Below are 19827 nucleotides of genomic sequence, written 5' to 3'. Positions count from 1 at the left end.
TTTCCTTTTTATTAAAACTTTTTGTTTTCAAAATGTGTGCATGGATAATTTTTCAACATTGACATTTGAAAAACCTTGTGTTCCACATTTTCCCCAATTCCTCCACTCCCTCCCCTAAATGGCAAGTAATTCAATATATGTTAAACATGTTAAATTTATGTTAAATCCAATATATGTATACATATTCATACAAATATCTTGCTGCACGAGAAAAAATCAATCAAAAAGGAAGAGAAAGAAAATAAAATACAAGCAAACAACAACAAAAAGAGTGGGAATGCTATGTTGTGGTCCACACTCAGTTCTCATACTCCTCTTTCTGGGTGTAGATGGCTCTCTTCATCATGAAATCATTGGAACTGTCCTCAATCATCTCATTGTTGAAATGCTTCTTTAAAATGAGCAAAATAGTTTAATCGGAATATTTGATTTCCACAACTTTGTGACATACATGGAAAATAAGAAACATAATTTGGCCTTACACTGCAGGATGAGACATAGTATCCAGTGCACAAATGATCCTCTCTATTCTACATTTGCAAAAACATGTTAGTTCCACACTTTAGGAGGGAAATTAATAGATTAGAGATTTTCCAGAGAAGTTCAGCCAGGATGAAAATCTTGCTAAATTGGGAATAATGGAGGGAATAGCATGTGCTTGATATAGAGAAGTTAAACACTTAACTAATAAATCTTACTTCTAAGTTGCTTCTTTGTTTTCGACATCATATAATTCCTATTATATTAAAATAAAATCCTTCATTGTCATTAGTTGTAAAAACAGATTTTTTTTCCTACTCCTGTAGATCTATAAGATAAAGAACCAAATTAGAGTTGGGATTTATAGAGATGTTTGTCTCATAAATAGTATGTGAGCCATTTTTTGAAATTGATACTATTGAGTCAAATATATATATATATATATATATATATATATATATATATATATTCTATGACAACCCTTTTCACTGATGTACTCAGTGTCAAACCTCATGAGTTCCCACATCTAAAGAGAGCCTTTTTTGGTCACCAGAGTTGACAAAATAATTTATTTGCTATTCAGAAAGATCCAGGTTTTGGCGAATTGCACTCTCTTGGAAAGATTATTAGTTAGGAGTCTGAAGACTTGGATTCTAATCTTACTTGGATATGCATCCAATGCAATCAGTGGTTTCATGGAAATTAACCAATACTTGTGCATCTCTGCTCATTTGAAAAAATGGAAATAACATTACTTAGAGTATAAAGGTCAAAGAGTGTTTTTAAGGGAAATTTGTTTATCAAGAATCCAATGCCATAGAAGTGGCACTTACCATGATTAGTACATATTATTGGACTTTTACATGAAAATGGACAAGCAGGTACTCTGAGCAAATCAAAAAAATATAGAAAAAATACTGGGAGCAATGTACTGTAGTGGAGAGAGTGCTGATCTTTGAGGCAAGAAGATATAAACTTAAATCCTACTGTAGACCCTTTTAATTGTGTATGTCTGGACAAATCATTTTAGTCTATCAGTCTTAGGTTACTTATTCATAAAAGGAGGGAGGACATATTAATGGCATTAATCTCAAATAGTTTTGGGGAAATTTAAATGAGAATATTGAAGCACTTCCCAAATAAATGTGAAATATTATCATTCAGTACAAGACTCTATATCACTTAAATTTTCTTAACAAACCCCCTTCTAAAGTCTTAATGTGTCTTCCATACATTATTAAATTAAGTATTCATTTGGACTGTACACTCACTATCCCTCAAATAATTCCTTCAGGTACTGAGGGATAATGAGCTTGGAAACCTACCAGTAGCACATAATAACAGGTGTTCATAGAGTTCTTGTATATTTGAATACAATTGCCATACATGCTCTCATTTGAGCCCTAAGATAGCCTATGAAAAAGTATCACAATGATTATTAAACAATGTTGATGGATAAGGAAATGGAAGCCAAGTTACTTACCCATGGGGAAAGTTACTTTATGAGTCATTGTCTGAAATACAGCAGATTTTTATATAGGTCTTTCTTTCTCCGAGTTCACCAATGCTTCCAGTATTCTACTATATTTTGGTATCTACATGAGCACCACAGCCTTGGTTTGGACTTGCTAGAACTTAGTTGGCTTGTTTCTGGGGAATGGTGACTAGTTCTCCAAAAAGGAGTTAGCCAAAACTTTGCATTCAAGTCCTGAGCCTAGGAAGCATGTGATCCTGTTGGAGAAAATCTTCCCTATAGTCACTGGGGCAAAGAATTCAAATGTTTCTAGAGGCAGAGTGGTCACTGTTGCTATTGTTTTGGCATGATGGCAGTAGTTAGCAGTGTCCACTCTTACCCTTCATTCAGCATAGCCAGAGAAAACCAAAATAAGAATTAGATGAATAAATGAATGGCTCAGGGAATATGACTCATAAACTGATACCACAGACCTATAATTTCAATGTCAGTAGCAGAAGTCAGGATGAGGGATGGGCTATATGCAGCCCTGTAGCTCTTGGGAGGTGATTGTCCCTTGGAGATACCTGGCAGCTCTGTTGCCAACCCATAAACAAAACAAGTCATTAAAATCTTCTCTGACCATGGGGAAAAACAGTTTTCTTGTGGGTACTTTGTCATTCATAACTTTTTGATAGCAAAACAAGGTAGAAAGAGACCAGGGCAAGACACAAAGAAAAGCTGGATATAAATCCTATTTCTGTCATCTCATAGCTAGGTGACATTGGTCAAATCACTGAACATTTCTAAGTCTCCATTTATTGTTTTTTGAAATGGGTGTAATATTCTCAAACCTTAAAATAATCAAAATATTTTGTTAAAGATTAAATGTGATACTGAACATAAAAGAGATGTGGTTTTAAACAAGAAATAAGGTAGTGGAAAAAGTCATTAAACTTTGTATTAAGAAGATCTGGGATGGAACTGGAGATCACTGTGAAACTTCAAGCAAGTCATTTATCCTGGAAGAATCTTTATTTCCTCATTTATAGTCTGCAAATGAGCATATGTGCACATTATAATTTTTAGAAACATTGTCAAGATAATATTTTCTTAATTTTAAATGATTTTATTATCCTGAATATCATTTCTATTCTTTTTTTTTATTTAATAGCCTTTTATTTACAGGTTATATGCTTGGGTAACTTTACAGCATTAACAATTGCCAAACCTCTTGTTCCAATTTTTCACCTCTTAACCCCCACCCCCTCCCCCAGATGGCAGGATGACCAGTAGATGTTAAATATATTAAAATATAAATTAGATACACAATAAGTATACATGATCAAATCGTTATTTTGCTGTACAAAAAGAATCAGACTCTGAAATATTGTACAATTAGCTTGTGAAGGAAACCAAAAATGCAGGTGGGCATAAATATAGGGATTGGGAATTCAATGTAATGGTTTTTAGTCATCACCCAGAGTTCTTTCTCTGGGCATAGCTGGTTCAGTTCATTACTGCTCCATTGGAAATGATTTGGTTGATCTCCTTGCTGAGGATGGCCAGGTCCATCAGAACTGGTCATCATATAGTATTGTTGTTGAAGTATATAATGATCTCCTGGTCCTGCTCATTTCACTCAGCATCAGTTCGTGTAAATCTCTCCAGGCCTTTCTGAAATCATCCTGTTGGTCATTTCTTATAGAACAATAATATTCCATAATATTCATATACCACAATTTATTCAGCCATTCTCCAACTGATGGGCATCCATTCAGTTTCCAGTTTCTAGCCACTACAAAGAGGGCTGCCACAAACATTTGTGCACATACAGGTCCCTTTCCCTTCTTTATAATCTCTTTGGGATATAAGACCAGTAGTAATACTACTGGATCAAAGGGGATGCACAGTTTGATAACTTTTTGAGCATAGTTCCAAACTACTCTACAGAATGGTTGGATTCGTTCACAACTCCACCAACAATGTCATTTCTATTCTTTAAAAAAAAACTACTTAAAGCTCCTAATTTGCCTATTTTCCAAACTCCATTTCATCTTGTTTCTCTCTGCTTCTTAGTTCTGAGGACTAAACTCTTAAGGTTGGGGTTCAGTAGTAACTAAAGAGAAGGCTGTCATAATCATATGTCAAGGCTTAAGTAGAGCCTTAGACAAGTTCCTTCCTGCTATTCTTGGGGACAAGATGTAAAAAAAGAGTAAAGATTAGATTCAAGAATGATTCAATAACTGCTCATCATTAACTTGAAAAATAATCTATCCTAAGCTATTGTCTGCTACGATATCCCTGTTACTACAAATTCAACATTAATTTTCTGTATGTCTTATGTTCACATATATATGTATATTTATTTTCACTCAATAAAATTTAGTTTCCCATGAACATGTTCAATATACCCAAGAACATACACTGTGCCATAATTAAAGTAGGGGTCTAATAAATTATTGTGGAATTCAATTGATTTATGACTTACTTGTTCAATATTGGCACCCTTATCAAATTCCCACATGGAAAAAAATCCGGGAGGGATAACTATCACAAAGTTATCTGTCCAAGTAGTCTGTCCAAGATTCAATCCTAGATTTCAGTAGATCATAATTTTCAATTAAATCTAACACGATGAAATTTTGGATGGAAAAAAAGAAAAAATTGCCATTTTGTTACCTGCAGTCCTTCCTAGACATTGTACCTCATATGCTAATAATTCACATGACCAGGTTCAATGCATTAATGTAAATGTGTGTTTTACATACATGTGCATCTATGCATTCTTTTAATAATTATAATGGTAAGTTTTGCAAACTCTCATAAAACATGCATGTTTTTCCATTATAATTATGTAATTCATAACTTTATTCTACAATTCTAAGAAAAACTAAATATAAATGTATATAACTTCAACTAATTATTTTGAATATTTTATGTGACATATTGTGAAAACATTAAAGTAAGTAATCCAGGAAGAACTAAAATGGTTATTTTTTATCTGTTTGTTCTATCAGTTTGGATGAACTGAAATGATATTTTAATAAGTTAATAAATTTTCTTTTCTTGATCTGTTCTTGTTCAGTTATTTTTGTTACGTCTCACATTCACTTTTATTTTTTGATCCTTTGTAATTTGTTTTATTATTTTTTTTTTGGTCTCATAACTTTGCTGGCTTCCCTTTGCCCAGTTCTAGTCATTTAATCTCTGATTTAACTTACTCCACTATACAGCACCGTTCTTTCAGGATTATTTGTAAAGCACTTTGGCCAGTGTCTGGCATATGATCATCATCATCTCTATACTAGCACTTGTATCCTGGCTAAACTCTTACAGAAACACAATTGAATGATTGATCACTTTTGCAAAGTTTATGATTTGGAAATCCATCAAGTGAAATAACAACATACAGAGGGTGAATTTAGATGGGAAGACTTGAGCCTTAATACTTCAGGGAGAGCCAATATAATGTTTATTTCTGCAGAACATCGGTCAAAGTCCATGGTGCTTTCAAGAAGTCTTATAGTGAGACTGTCCAGATGAATCTGCTTTGCAAAGAGTCTGATGATTGGCTTCAAGGACACAAAAGTTCATATCTCCATAACTTCACAAGATTTCATAGCTAATGGGGTGCAGTTATGTGGGGAGTGAAAGAAGTAATGAAGCTATTTTGGAGGAATGGACAGAATAAAAAGGAAGAAAGGCACTTGGGTAAGTGGCCATGTTTTGAGAATCAATTTGCATTAAAAGGAACCCTTTTGGTACCTGGGAAACATTTTGAGAAGTTGAAAAATTGAAAGAATTCTCACATTTATTTGAAGCTTTTCAAGAGTTTGCACAAACTCTTGAACTTGAAACTTGAAAATCAAATTATTGCGCACTTGATCCTAGCAGCTTCAAATTGCTACAGAAACAAGCCTAAATTGTTTTGAACATGTGCATGCTCAAAACAGAGGAAAAGAAAGCTAACAGAGTAATGGTTTACTCCTTACAGTAGCAATAAATTTTAATGACCTCCAACTCCTTGATTAATCATTGCAAACCCTGAAAGTGTTAGTGAACAATTCAAAGGAAAACTGCATTAAGTCCTTCAGCCTCTGATCTGTGGAACTATTCTGGGTCTTAATACAATCTTTCACAATGTAGATGCTTAGTGGATATTTGTTAAATTTTAATGAGAAAAGTGAATGGAAGTTCAACTCTGACCCCAATATGTGTAGGGTAGTAATGACATCTACAGAATGTATATTCTTCAAAACCCTTAGATTCTTCCCTATCAATAACTGGTTTTCCTGGTCAGTACACCTTACATTATTTACTGAAGTGACTCATGTGCCTACCTTGTATGCTGTACTGGAAACAATAAAATGTAGTAATGTAGAAATGAATAATCTAAAAGTATTTATTAAGTGCCACATTGAAAAGTAAAATAGCTTCTGCTTTCATGAGCTCACAATCTTAAAAAAGGGAGATGACATATTCAGGGGTAACATATTTAGAGCATTTCAAATTAAATGTTATGTAAAAGACCAAACTGTATTAACAGAACAAATGTTTACCCATCTCACTTAATGTCATTAACATTTATATTATTATCAACTCACTATTTTCTTTATAAAAATTCTATCACTATCTAATGACTAGCCATTTGATTCAGCCAATATTTTGGGTGGTAGGAATACTTCGATGTCACTGACTGTAGAGAGGGGAAGGAATGTAGCTACCCCCCTGGATGATGACTACAAGGAATATTCTGGAAGCAGAGTGAGTAGTCTCACAGTTTCTATTATTCCCAGGATTTTTAGGTTTCCCTGTCTTTTAACTGGAATTATTTGTGGATATTTGCTGAGGGTGAAGCAGATAGTATCCACATCTCTCAGGTAGCAAATACTTTCTAGGGTCCTTGTAAGAATTAACTGAAACTTTATATACAAATCAGTAAATGCTACATTTACTATTTAAATTATCATCAGTAAATCTAAATTTATTGTTTTGTTGATGATTTAGTCTTTAGAAAGTGGTGGAGAAAATAAGAATGCTGATTAAATTTTAAAGTTTAATGCATATATTTTTTCTGGATATCTGATTCTCAAGTATTTCTCAGATTTTTAATAGCCCTATGATACTGGGCATTCACTTTACCTCTATTTGTCTTTGCTCTCATCTGTAAAATGGGGACACATTGGGGAAAGAAAAGGTAAACCATTTCAGCACCATTACAAAGAAAACCTCATGGACAATGTCCATAGGTGTAATGGGCTGAGGTTTGAGCTGATGCACTGAGGTCCCAAGTACATGAGGCTAGATAGTAATTGGGCTATATTCTATTAATATACATGATTGGATAAAGAATGGTCCCTGCCCACTCTCCGTGGGTTTGAGACTCCGAACTGCTGGTTGTGTGGCTGCTGGTCGAGCTAGCTTCTTGACTAAGCTGCACACATTGCTATCGCCGATTCTCTTCCACCTCCGATCCTTCTTCACTTAGAATAAAGACTGACGATTTTCCCCTAACCTGAATTCCTGTCTCATGCTGATCTTAAAATACACGATCTTCACAATTGGCGCCCAACGGTGGGAACCAAGGACTGAAGAAGTCTCCGGTGGCCAGGAACTTGGGTGAGTATTGTTAATTGACAAATAAGGAACTTATTTTCTTAAAAACTAAACCAGTAATCTTTTTTTTTTGGCTAAAATGGGACAAATGCTAGCTAAAGACTCTTCATCCCCGCCCCCAACCCCACCCAAGAGTGGTGCTATGGAAAGCATGATTAAGCTGACAGAAATACATGGGTTACTTATAACTTGGGAACAGATAGCGAGATTTGTGGGTATATTAAACTGCATCTCCCCTTGGATCGTAGAGGAGGAGCAGATCTCTCGAGATAACTGGTCCCGGGTTGGACAAGAGATATTCATACATTTCAGAGAATATGGTCCTCATTCAATTTCCATGGAGGCATTTTATTTATACAATGTATTTCAGTTAGCACTAAGAATCCCTAGAAGAAAGAAAAAACCCTTGGCTCCTTCCACTCCTCTTCAAATTAGCCATGATCTTAAGGAGGAAGACAATGAAGAGATTAATGACCATATCCCCACTAATTATGGGGCTACATCAGCTTATGTTAAGATGCTGTTACAGAATTTGGCTTTCGAAGTCTTGACTCCTGATGACTGGAAATCTATAGCAAGGGTATGCCTAGAACCTGGACAAAATTACATGTGGCTTTCTGAATATAGTGAGCTCTGTAGGATACAAGCCCAACAAAATAGTCAAAATGCTGTTCATGCTGCGATCACCTATGACCTACTACAAGGTATAGGTCCATATACGAACGTCACTAGCACATGGTTAATTATTCAGTAGCAGCATATGAGCAAATTACTGCTAATGCTATCAAAGCGTGAGGATTCGATTCACAATAAAATGATAAAGGTGAGGCCTTCACAAAAATAATGCAAGGGCCAGATGAGCCCTTTGCTGACTTTAATAGGACGTTTGCAGACTGCTATCACAAGAACTAATGAGGAAAATCCAACAACAGATGTTTTAATAAGGCAACTTGCTAAGGAAAATGCTAATGAGGTGTGCAGAAAGGATTATTCTAGGACTGCCTAAGGATGCTCCTTTAGAGGAGTTCATAAGACGCTGTGCCACAGTGAGGCACAAATACCTTTTATAGCCAGACTATGATGCAGAGTTCCCAAGATCCCAACATGGTAGACAGGGTCCCTTCCAGCAAGGGACTTCTAGAGAGACACGTCAATGCTTTCAGTGTGGTAAAGTAGGGCATCTGAAAGCTCAATGTTGGTATAGAGGCAGAATGAGAAAACAGGGTGGGAGAACAAGACCCAGTATCCCATGTCCAAAATGCAACAGAGGCTTCCATTGGGCCTCAGAATGTCAACAGGTTCAGGGAACAGGATGGGGGCCCACCCCAGGGCCCCAGGCAAAAAACACTTGGGGCATGATGGCAGCCAATGGTGCACCCAGAGAGTGCCTAGACGGCCAATACCCCAATATGACCAATCAGCCAGGAAGCCATATGATGGCAGAAAGGGATTACACAATCAATCAGCCAGGAAGCAACCTGATGGAAGAAAGGGATTACAATTAGGGAGAATAGAGTTGTATGCAGCTGAGACAACTGAGATACCCCCTGGAGGTGAAATCTGTTCCTCTCCAGCCTATGGATCCCTTGCCTCCAGGCACAGTAGAAGCTTGACCATTTTACCTCCTGAGGTACGTACAAAACAGTGTCCATCCACATACTGATGTAGGAAACTGAGGATATGTAGATAATATCCCAGTCACCAATACAGGCAGACAATGTGACTTATCACCCAGGAGAAATAGTAGCATCAGGTTTACTCATACAGAATCCTAATAAGCAGCCTGGTGATAGTCACCCAGATTCTGATTCCAGATCACAAAATCCAGCAATTTACTGGACAGCAGCTGTAACAACTGACCGACCTATGCTCACAATCTATATAAATGGCCTTCCATTGGAAGGATTGGTAGACACTGGTGCAGATCGGACAGTCATTAGAGGTGCCAGCTGGCCCAGTCACTGGCCAAAAGATTAAAGCAGACACCTATATGTCTGGTTAGGAGGATCAATAGCAGCTGAAGTTAGTGCTGCCCTATGAGATGGACTTTTGAAAGGCAAAACAGGAGTTTTTACTCCTTTTATAGTTGAAAAAAATCCCCATCAATCTGTGGGGAAGAGACGTTTTACAGCAATTAGGGTTAAAAAATGAGTACTTCAGTTTTTTAAGCAGGGCTGCTGTTGAAGGCCTGCCAACACTTTCACCTGTTCCTATCCAATGGAAAACTGATACACCAGTGTGGATAGAACAGTGGCCCTTAAGTAAAGATAAAATTCAGGCCTTATTAGATATAGTACAGGAACAGCTTGAACAAGGACACTTAAAATCTTCTCTAAGTCCTTGGAATTCCTCAGTGTTTGTTGCGAAAAAGAAATCTGGAAAATGGAGGATGTTAACGGATTTAAGAAAAGTGAATGAACAGATGGAAACTATGGGAACTCTTCAGCCTGGACTTCCATCTCCTACTCAGTTGCCTAGAGAATGGCCTCTTTGGGTCATAGATATTAAGGATTGTTTCTATTCTATCCCTCTGGATAAGGAGGATATGAAAAGATTTGCCTTTTCAGTGCCCAGCGTTAACTTAGCTGAGCCTTATAAAAGATATGAATGGACAGTTTTACCACAGGGAATGAAAAACAGCCCTACTATGTGTCAAATGTATGTTGCTGCTGCTCTTGCTCCAGTAAGAAAAGCATTCCCAAAGTTATGCTATTACATTACATGGATGACATTTTGGAATGTGCACCTGAGGAACAAATGTTAGAGGCATGCTCACAAAGACCATAGAAACACTAAGGAATTACAAATTATACATAGCACCAGAAAAAATTCAAAGACATGCTCCTTTTCAATATTTAGGATACGAAGTATACCCTAAGGTGCTTACAGTTCAAAAACTCTCCTTAAGAACAGAAAAGCTAAACACATTGAATGATTTTCAGAAATTGATAGGAGATATCCAATGGATGTGACCAGTGTTAAGGCTTGACTACCTATCAGTTACAACCGTTATATGACATTTTAAGGGGAGACAGTGCTTTAAATTCACCACGCCAGCTTACAAAAGAAGCTCAAGAGGCTTTGAGAGAAGTTGAACTGGCTTTATCCAATGTGGTTGAAAGAGTCACTCAAAAACCCTTGGAGATATCATTTTCCACACAAGAGGCACCCACAGCAGTCCTTCATCAAGGACACAGTGTAATATAATGGGTGAACCTCCCGGCACAACCAGATCAAAGCCTTACACCCTACCCAGTGCTTGTGGCTAGAATTTTATTAAAGGCCACTAAGCGAGCAGTACAATTATCTGGGACAAGACCTGATAAGATATACACCTTTTATAACAATACACAAATTAATGGGTGTTGTGAGACCATCCCAGAGTGGCAAATTTTATTAGCCATGGCTCCAAATTTTTTACATGGGTCTCCATTAAAGATAACTAGACTATTACATAATTGGCGATGGACTCTTGAAGAAAAAAGTTTCTAAAGTTCCTCTTCAAGGACCAACAATCTTCACAGATGCATCCAAACATAATATTTGTGCTGTGTACTCTCATGACCTAACTATAAAGAGAGTAGTCAGAATTCCTTTTCAGTCCACTCCGCAGAATGAATTTATGCGGATCATTCTAGCTCTTACTTATTATCCAGGAGACACAAATATAATATCTGATTCGGCCTATTCAGTAGGTGTGGTACAAAGAATTGCCACAGCCCAAATAAAATTTACAGCCTCTAATATATATCAGCTCTTTAAGAAACTTCAAGAGCAAGTGAGAAAGCATCCAGGTAAGATCTATATATTACATGTCCATTCTCATAGTGGACTTCCAGGTCCCATATTTGATGCAATTCAAAGGCAGATAGCCTTTTAACTATGTTGTTCAATACCCTTTGTTCCAGAAGCTCAGGCATCTCATTCTAAATATCATCAGGCTGCTCGAGCTTTACCTTTAAAATTTGGAATAACAAGAGAGGAAGCTAGGAGCATAGTAAAAGCCTGTACGAGCTTGCCTTCCTTTCTACGCTCCTACACTGCCTCCAGGAAGAAAACCCTCGTGGTTTGAGACCCAATGAAATCTGGCAAATGGATGTGACCCATTATAAATCTTTTGGTCGTCTGTCTTTCATCCATGTTGTGGTAGACACCTTTTCAGGATTCACTTTTGCAATGCCAGCAGCAAAAGAGACAGCCCGAGTGGTCACTGAATTCCTCATACAAGCATTTGCCATTATGGGTGTGCCACAAGCAATAAAAACAGACAATGGTCCTGCTTATACTTGAAACATTTTGACACTTTGTACACAGTATAAGATTTTAACACCACGGCATACCTTTTAATCCTCAAGGACAGGCAATATGGAGAGGAGAAACAGAGATATTAAGACACTACTCCAAAAACCAAAGAAAGGGGGAGCCACAGGTAACCCTAGAGAACTTCTAAATCTAGCTCTTTATACTATTAACTTCTTGATTTTTGACAAAGATTCACTGGCTCCGGCAGACAGGTTTTATAACCCACCGGAAGGTCAGTGTCCAGTGCGAGCAGCTCCACTATCTTTAGATAATCGCCAGGTGATGTGGAAGACCCAGAAAGTGGTGAAATGGAAAGGACCAGATAGGCTAACTGCTTTGGGAGAGGTTTGCTTGTATCTCTACAGGTGGAGAAGGAATCAGATGGGTGTCAACGAGCCATATTCGCCTTGTCCATCGAAGAGACGAGCAGACCTTTGAAACAAAGGAGAAGACCAAGAAATATCAGGTGGTGCTGTTGCTGATTGTGCTCACCATTGAAAGAGCGTGGCAGTTATGGCGTTTGACTCATGGACATCAAAGATTGTTGGACTTCAAAACCCTCAGGAATCATTGGATTCTCTGAGCCATAGGACTTGAAAACCCTCAGAATCATTGGATTCTCTGAGACATAGGACTTGAAAACTCTCAGGAATCATTGATTCTCTGAGAAATGATAAGACTGTTACAACACTTCAAAATCTGCTGGAATCATTGGATTCCCTAACACATAAAAGACTTTTCAGGACTTCAAAAACTCAGGGATCAGTTGGATTCCCTGACATGTGAAACAATGGACAATAGATTGGTTTTGGACTATCTCTTGGCTGCTGAAGAAGGTGTATGTGACTGTTGTTTACATACCCACCTTCTAGGACTTCTGGTGATCTTTTCCAACACCATGTTGATTTATATTGTTTGCTATTCCGCTACTTTGTGTGACAATTCATGTTTGTTACACCACATCGAGCCTGCACTGACTGAGGGAGGGTCATCCCTAATAGCCTCTAGTTGCGTATGTGCTATGTGTAATACCTCCCATGCTGATGGGTTTGGCATAAAAGACCCTTCAGCCCAGAAACCCCTAGCAACCCCATTTCCCTTTGGTGCTTTTATCTCCCTTCCTGAGATGTCAGGTAGGGGTGATCATCTCCTTTTAGTGCTTTCACCGCCTTTTCTGAGAAGTCAGGAGGCTGTGATCACCTCCTTTTCGGTGCTTTCACCTCCTTCCCTGAGAAGTTAGGAGGCTGTGATCACCTCCCTTAGAGGGCTCTGACCTCCCTGAGGAGTCAGGGATGGCATGACACCAGTGTTCTAAATAAAAGAAAGCAGGAAATGTAATGGGCTGAAGGTTTGAGCTGATGCACTGAGGTCCCAAGTACATGAGGCTAGATAGAATTGGCTATATTCTATTAATACATGATTGGATAAAGAATGGTCCTGCCACTCTCCGGGCAAGTCCTGATGTGTTGTATAGGAAATGACGATTTTGGTGGGTGGAGGCAAGAGAGGGGAGGAAGACAAGCTGGGAGAGATTGGGCTGGGTTTGAGACTCCGAACTCTGGTTGTGTGCAGCTGAGTCGAGCTAGCTTCTTGACTCAGCTGCACACATTGCTATCGCCGATTCTCTTCCACCTCCGATCCTTCTTCACTGAGAATAAAGACTGACGATTTTCCCCTAACCTGAATTCCTGTCTCGTGCTGATCTTAAAATACACGATCTTCACACATAGGGTCGCATAGAGTTGGACACAACTGAATGACTGCACATCAACAAAAATCTATGAAAAGGACTGAATATAGCAAAAATATCACCTCCCTTATTTGGGGCAAATGGTTTCTCAATGTGGTCGTTGGAATTAGCCTTTTTGCTTCCAAATGTATTACTGTCTGATAGAATAACTAGTAGCTCACTAATAGCCATTGTTCTTTAACAGATGAACTATGACATCTCTACAGTCACCCAATGCCAGGTGATTCAAATGCTCTTCCCCTAAAATCCATTCACAAAAGGAGAACAAGTAGTGTCAAAGTGAGGGAAGAAATACCAAAGATCTACTACAAAGTTGTGTCTAAGTTGCTTCTTCCATGAAATTGACAATTGTTTTCAACTTGAATTTCAAGTGTTATCCATTTGAAAGTCCCTCATACCTTTTGTGCTCACATGGACCATGGTTAATCCTGAAAAATTACCTATAAAAATATTGCTGTCTCTCTTACTCTTTTTAGCTAAACCCTGAATAGAGTTGTTCCTTAAAAGCTAACCTGCCAACCTGTAGGTGCCAAAATGTTTGTAGCAGCCCTGTTTGTAGTGGCTAGAAGCTGGAAAATGAATGGATGCCCATCAATTGGAGAATGGTTGGGTAAATTGTGGTATATGAATGTTATGGAATATTATTGTTCTGTAAGAAATGACCAACAGGACGAATACAGAGAGGATTGGCAAGACTTACATGAACTGATGCTAAGTGAAAGGAGCAGAACCAGGAGATCATTATATACCTCAACAATGATACTGTATGAGGATGTATTCTGATGGAAGTGGATTTCTTCGACAAAGCGAAGATCTAACTCAGTTTCAATTGATCAAAGATGGACAGAAGCAGCTACACCCAAAGAAAGAACATGGGGAAATGAATGTAAACTGCTTGCATTTTTGTTTTTCTTCCCAGGTTATTTATACCTTCTGAATCCAATTCTCCCTGTGCAACAAGAGAACTGTTCGGTTCTGCACACATATATTGTATCTAGGATATACTGTAACCTATTTAACATGTATAGGACTGCTTGCCATTTAGGGGAGAGGGTGGAGGGAGGGTGGAGAAAAATCGGAACAGAAGTGAGTGCAAGGGATAATGGTGTAAAAAATTACCCTGGCATTGGTTCTGTCAATAAAAAGTTATTTTAAAAAATAAATAAATAAAATAAAATGAAAAAAAAAAAAAGTTAACCTGCCAGCTGATAGTTTAGCATATTCCTATATTTCTCCCAATATGGTCCAGATGGGTCCAGGTGTAAAATAATTCCAGTTACTAAATACTAGTCAGCTTTATTTTATCACACAGAAAAAGCAAAAGATATTTTAAAAATTATAGGAATCTCTACTTAAATATAGAACTATATAAAGCACCAAAAAAACCTATTGGCTAGAATGGAATTGATATTGACATGGGCATGAGGATATTCACACCTCTCTCATGGGATCAAAGTTCTTTCTAGTCTCTTAGAATCATTCTGTAGTTTTATTGCTTCATAAGGTAGTGTTCTGGAGTCATTTCCAAGCGACACAAAAGAGATAATTGAGTATGAGAACCTGGGCTGCAGAAATCAAGGATGCTACAAATCAGGACTTAATTCATTGTTTTATCGATGATGTAGATTTCAAAAAGAGATGGAGAAAATGATAACATAGATTAAATTTCAAAGTGTTATATATACTTTTTTTTTCTTGGAGAGCTAATTTGTAAATATTGACCAGATCATGTATTGTTTAAATCTACTGAATAAGCAATGCCACTAAAATCAAAGCTATATCTTCAATGCAATTCATTACTCTTGAAGTAATAGACAGTTTAAAAATTATGTAGCTGGTTTCTAGGAAAATAGATACAATGATTTGCAATTAGATGTGTGTGTTTGTATGGATATATTTGCTGGCACGTCCATGGAGCAGTGGACAGAGCACTGGACATAGAATCAAGAGGAGTCATTTTATGAGTTGAAATAGAGCCTCATTTACTAGCTGTATGAGCCTTGGCAGATCTCTTAGCCCTGTGTGTCTCAGTTCCTTATCTGTGAAGTGAGCTGAAAAAAAAATGGGAAAAAATCCTTGTATGTTTGCCAAGAAAATCTTGAAATAGGGCCATAGTGAGTAAGATACAACTGAACAACAAGAAGACAATATATACACATTATTCATTGCACATAATTATCTTGTAAGATAGGAGATATTATTAAGGCCCTTTACACATGACAGAACTGAGATTAGGACTTTCCTAGGATTATACAACATGAAAGTGTCTAAGACAATATAAATTCATGTCTCTTCAAGCTTCACATTGCTGACTTTTTTTTTTTTTTGCTACATAAAATTACTTTTGGATTATATTTTGTGGTACATAATAAAAAAAACAGCTTGATTTTGCTGACTGGATCCTGAAGGAAAATGTAGACTAGATTTTCTAAGTAAAAAGATGATCTAATTGAAATTGTTGCCTCTTCACAACTTTCCTAAAAGCATTCTTGATCTCTTTGTTCCTGAGACTGTAGACCAAAGGGTTCAACATAGGAATAACCATAGTGTAGAACACTCACCAGACTTTGTCTGAGTCCATTGAATGGCTAGAGCTGGGTTGCAGGTACATGAAGATGATTGTTCCATAAAATATAGACACTGCTGTGAGATGGGAAGCACAGGTGGAGAAGGCTTTCTGGCGGCCTTCAGCAGAATGGATCTTCAAGATGGCAATGAAGATTAGCAAGTAAGAAGTAAAGATGACAAGAATAGTGAAAAAGGCATTGAATGACCCTAAGATGAAGATTACTAATTCAATTATGTGAATATCAGAACAAGAGAGAACTAGGAGAGGAGGAATATCACAGAAAAAGTGATGGATCACATTGGATCTACAAAAGGAAAGGCTAAATGTGTTTCCTGTGATTATCGATGAAGCCAGAAAGCCATAAATAGAAGCACCACTGGCCAGAAAGGCACATATTCTTGAAGTCATGGTAGTGGTGTAATGCAGAGGCTTACACACAGCTGCATGACGATCATAGGCCATGGAGGCTAACAGGTAACTTTCAGTAGTAACAAAGGCTCCAAAAAAGAACAGCTGTGCAGCACATCCATTATAGGTGATGACCTTTCTCCCTGTGAGAAGGCCAGCCATCACCTTGGGAGTAATAGTTGAGGAGTAGCCAAAATCTACCAGAGAAAGATTGCTGAGGAAAAAGTACATGGGAGTGTGGAGGTGGGAATCCCGGGAGATTAGAGCTACTATGCCCAGGTTCCCTATCAGGGTGATGAGGTAAATGAAGGTGAATATGATGAAGAGGGGAACCTGAAGTTCTGGAACATCTGTTAATCCTGTAAGGATGAACTCATTCACTTCTGATCTGTTCTCCATTGATGTCATTTGAGTGTGACATAAATCACCTGAAATAAAAAAAATAATAATAACCTTCAGAAAAATTCACACTGAATGAAGAATCACTCCTGGACATAAATATGGAGAGAAGTTTCTTGTGTAAGGGCTAGAAATAAGCAATTAAGAACCCCAAGACATCTAAGTAGTTGTCATAGCAGTTAACATAAGTCTCTAAAATTCACTCATTCATTTTTCCATAAAGAGAAAAGTTTCTGATGTATTACTTCTCATTTTAAAAATATATTACTATATATATATATATATATATATATATATATATATATATATATATATTACAAACTTAACAATCCCCAAAGTGGCATTTCATCCTTAAGAAAGGGAAATGCCATATTCTTTGACAAAAATCTGCAGGAAAATGGAAATTATTATTGGTCTGGAATTTTTCTGATGAATATACTTCATTCTACTGAAGCAGAGAGAAAAGAGGAATAAAGGAGAAGGAGAGGAACTAAATAAGAATAAAGTTTAAAAAAAAAAACCTGGGAGAAGGAAAGAGAGCATCAATGAATATTAGCCAAAAGTTCACTGGAATCTTAATTCTGAATTAATTGTAGTGTTAATTGTAGTGCATTGTAGTGTAGCTTATGCACTGCACTGAAGTCATCACTCTCTGAGAAGGAACAGTTGTCAATTGGATATCAGTTATATAGTTGTAGGAATCATCTATCCAAAAGACCACTTAATAAATGTATGATTTCTAAATTTATTTCCTTTACACAGCCTGTCCTTTTTTTTTTCAATTCTCCCCATTGCTACTGTATAAACAGAAGGTGGTCAGAAACAGAGATAGTTTGCCCTTTTATTCACTATATGCTTTGCAGGTCTCAGAGAAATCTCCAATTTTGGAGTTGACTCCCTTCAAGTTTGAGCTAAAATCTCACCAACAGGAAGGCTTTCTTTTTTATTAAAGCCTTTTCTTTTCCAAACAGGATAATTTTCAACATTCACCCTTGCAAAACCTTGTGATCCAAAATTTTCCCCTCCCTCAGCCAGAGTTCTCACAGTTCTCTCTCTGGGTGCAGTTGGCTCTCTCCATCACAAGATCATTGGAACTGGCCTGAATCATCTCATTGTTGAAAAGAGCCACAACCATCATAATTGATCATCATACAATCTTGCTGTTGTTATGTATAATGATCTGGTTCTGCTCACTTCACTTAGCATCAGTTCATGTAAGTCTCTGCAAGCCTGTCTGAAATCAGCCTGCCCATCATTTCTTATTGAACAATAATATTCCATAACATTCATAAGCCATAACTTATTCAGTCATTCTCCAGGTGATAAACATCCACTCACTTTCCAGTTCTTTGCCACTACAAAAAGGGCTGCCACAAACATAATTGCACATATGGATCCTTTTCCCTCCTATATGATCTCTTTGGAATTCAAGCCCAGTGGAAACACTGCTGGATCAAAGGGTATACACAGTTTAGTAGCCCTTTGGACATAGTTTCAAATTGCTCTTCAGAAAGGTTGAATCAGTCCACAGCTCCACCAATAAAGTATCAGTGTCCCAGTTTTCTCATATCGCTTCTCATCACTATCTTTTCCTGCCATCTTAGCCAATCTAAGATATGTGTAGTTGTAATGGGCTGAGGTTTGAGTTGATGCACTGAGGTCCCAAGTACATGAGGCTAAATAGTAATTGGACTATACTCTATTAATATACATGATTGGATAAAGAATGGTCCCTGCCCACTCTCCTTGCAAGTCCTGATGTGTTGTATAGGAAATGATGATTTTGGTGGGTGGAGACAGAGAGACTGGAAGAGAAGCTGGGAGAGATTGACCTTGGTTCCACACTACTAGCTGCTGGTCGTGTGGCTGCTGATCTAGCTAGGTTCTTGACTCAGCTGCACACATTGCTATTGCCCATTCTCTTCCACCTCCGATCTTTCTTCACTGAGAATAAAGATTGACGATTTTCCCCTAACCTGAATTCCTGACTCCTGCTGATTTTAAAATATGCGATCTTCACAGTAGTGATACCTTAGAATTGTCTTATTTTGCATTTCTCTAATCAATAATGATTTAGAGCACCTTTTCATATGACTAGAAATGATTTAAACTTCTTCATCTAAAAATTGTCTGTATCATTTAACCATTTATCAATTGGAGAATGCCTTGAATTCTTATAAATTTGAGTCAATTCTCTATACATTTAGAAACGAGTCCTTTATCAGAACCTATGAATGTAAATTCCCCCCGGTTTATTGCTTCTCTTCTAATATTGTCTGCATTGGTTTTGTTTGTACAAAAGCTTTTTAACTTAATATAATCAAAATTATCCATTTTGTATTCAGTAATGTATTCCAGTTCTTATTTGACCACAAATTCCTTCCTTTTCCATAGATCTGAGAGGTTAGCTGTTCTTTGTTCTTGTAATTTGCTTATAATATCAATATTTACATTTAAATCATAAACTCATTTCGACCTTATCTTGGTATAGAGCAGGAAGTCTTTCTTAATCCATTGATTTATATTTTATTGCTTTCCCTCTTTTGTTTATCTCTAATTTATTCTGCATTTAGCTTGTTTGTAAACATACCTTTGCATGTTATTTGAATAGAGGTTATGAATTCCTTGGAATCAAGGAATGTATTTTACCTTCATATTCTCAGTGCTTAGCATGGTTCTAGACACATAGCAGACACTCAATGAATGTTTATTTATTCACTAATTTGATACTAGTCAATTTTAATGTTTGAAGTAAGCAAAGATGGTCTTTGGGCATCTGACAAAAACAAAGTCCATTCACAGTTACCAGTTCAAGGCTTTACAGCTTGGAAAGACCTGACACAATTT

General features: G+C 37.2%; 1 protein-coding gene across 1 annotated transcript; it reads right to left on the bottom strand.

Annotated features, from left to right (window-relative positions):
• Positions 1-16161: 16161 nt before the first annotated feature.
• On the bottom strand, positions 16162-16989 carry LOC100920073 (olfactory receptor 5B12-like). Its single transcript, XM_003774578.2, has one exon. It carries the CDS (start codon positions 16987-16989, stop codon positions 16162-16164), a length of 828 nt encoding a protein of 275 aa, XP_003774626.2.
• Between the last annotated feature and the right edge of the window lie 2838 nt (positions 16990-19827).

Source organism: Sarcophilus harrisii, chromosome 6 (genome assembly GCF_902635505.1).
Source record: "Sarcophilus harrisii chromosome 6, mSarHar1.11, whole genome shotgun sequence".
Classification (NCBI taxonomy): domain Eukaryota; kingdom Metazoa; phylum Chordata; class Mammalia; order Dasyuromorphia; family Dasyuridae; genus Sarcophilus; species Sarcophilus harrisii.
This window is presented reverse-complemented; position numbering and strand designations above follow the sequence as displayed.

Coding starts and splice junctions, on each gene's coding strand:
- LOC100920073 (XM_003774578.2), bottom strand. CDS start 16,989: ATGACATCAATGGAGAACAGATCAGAAGTGAATGAGTTCATCCTTACA.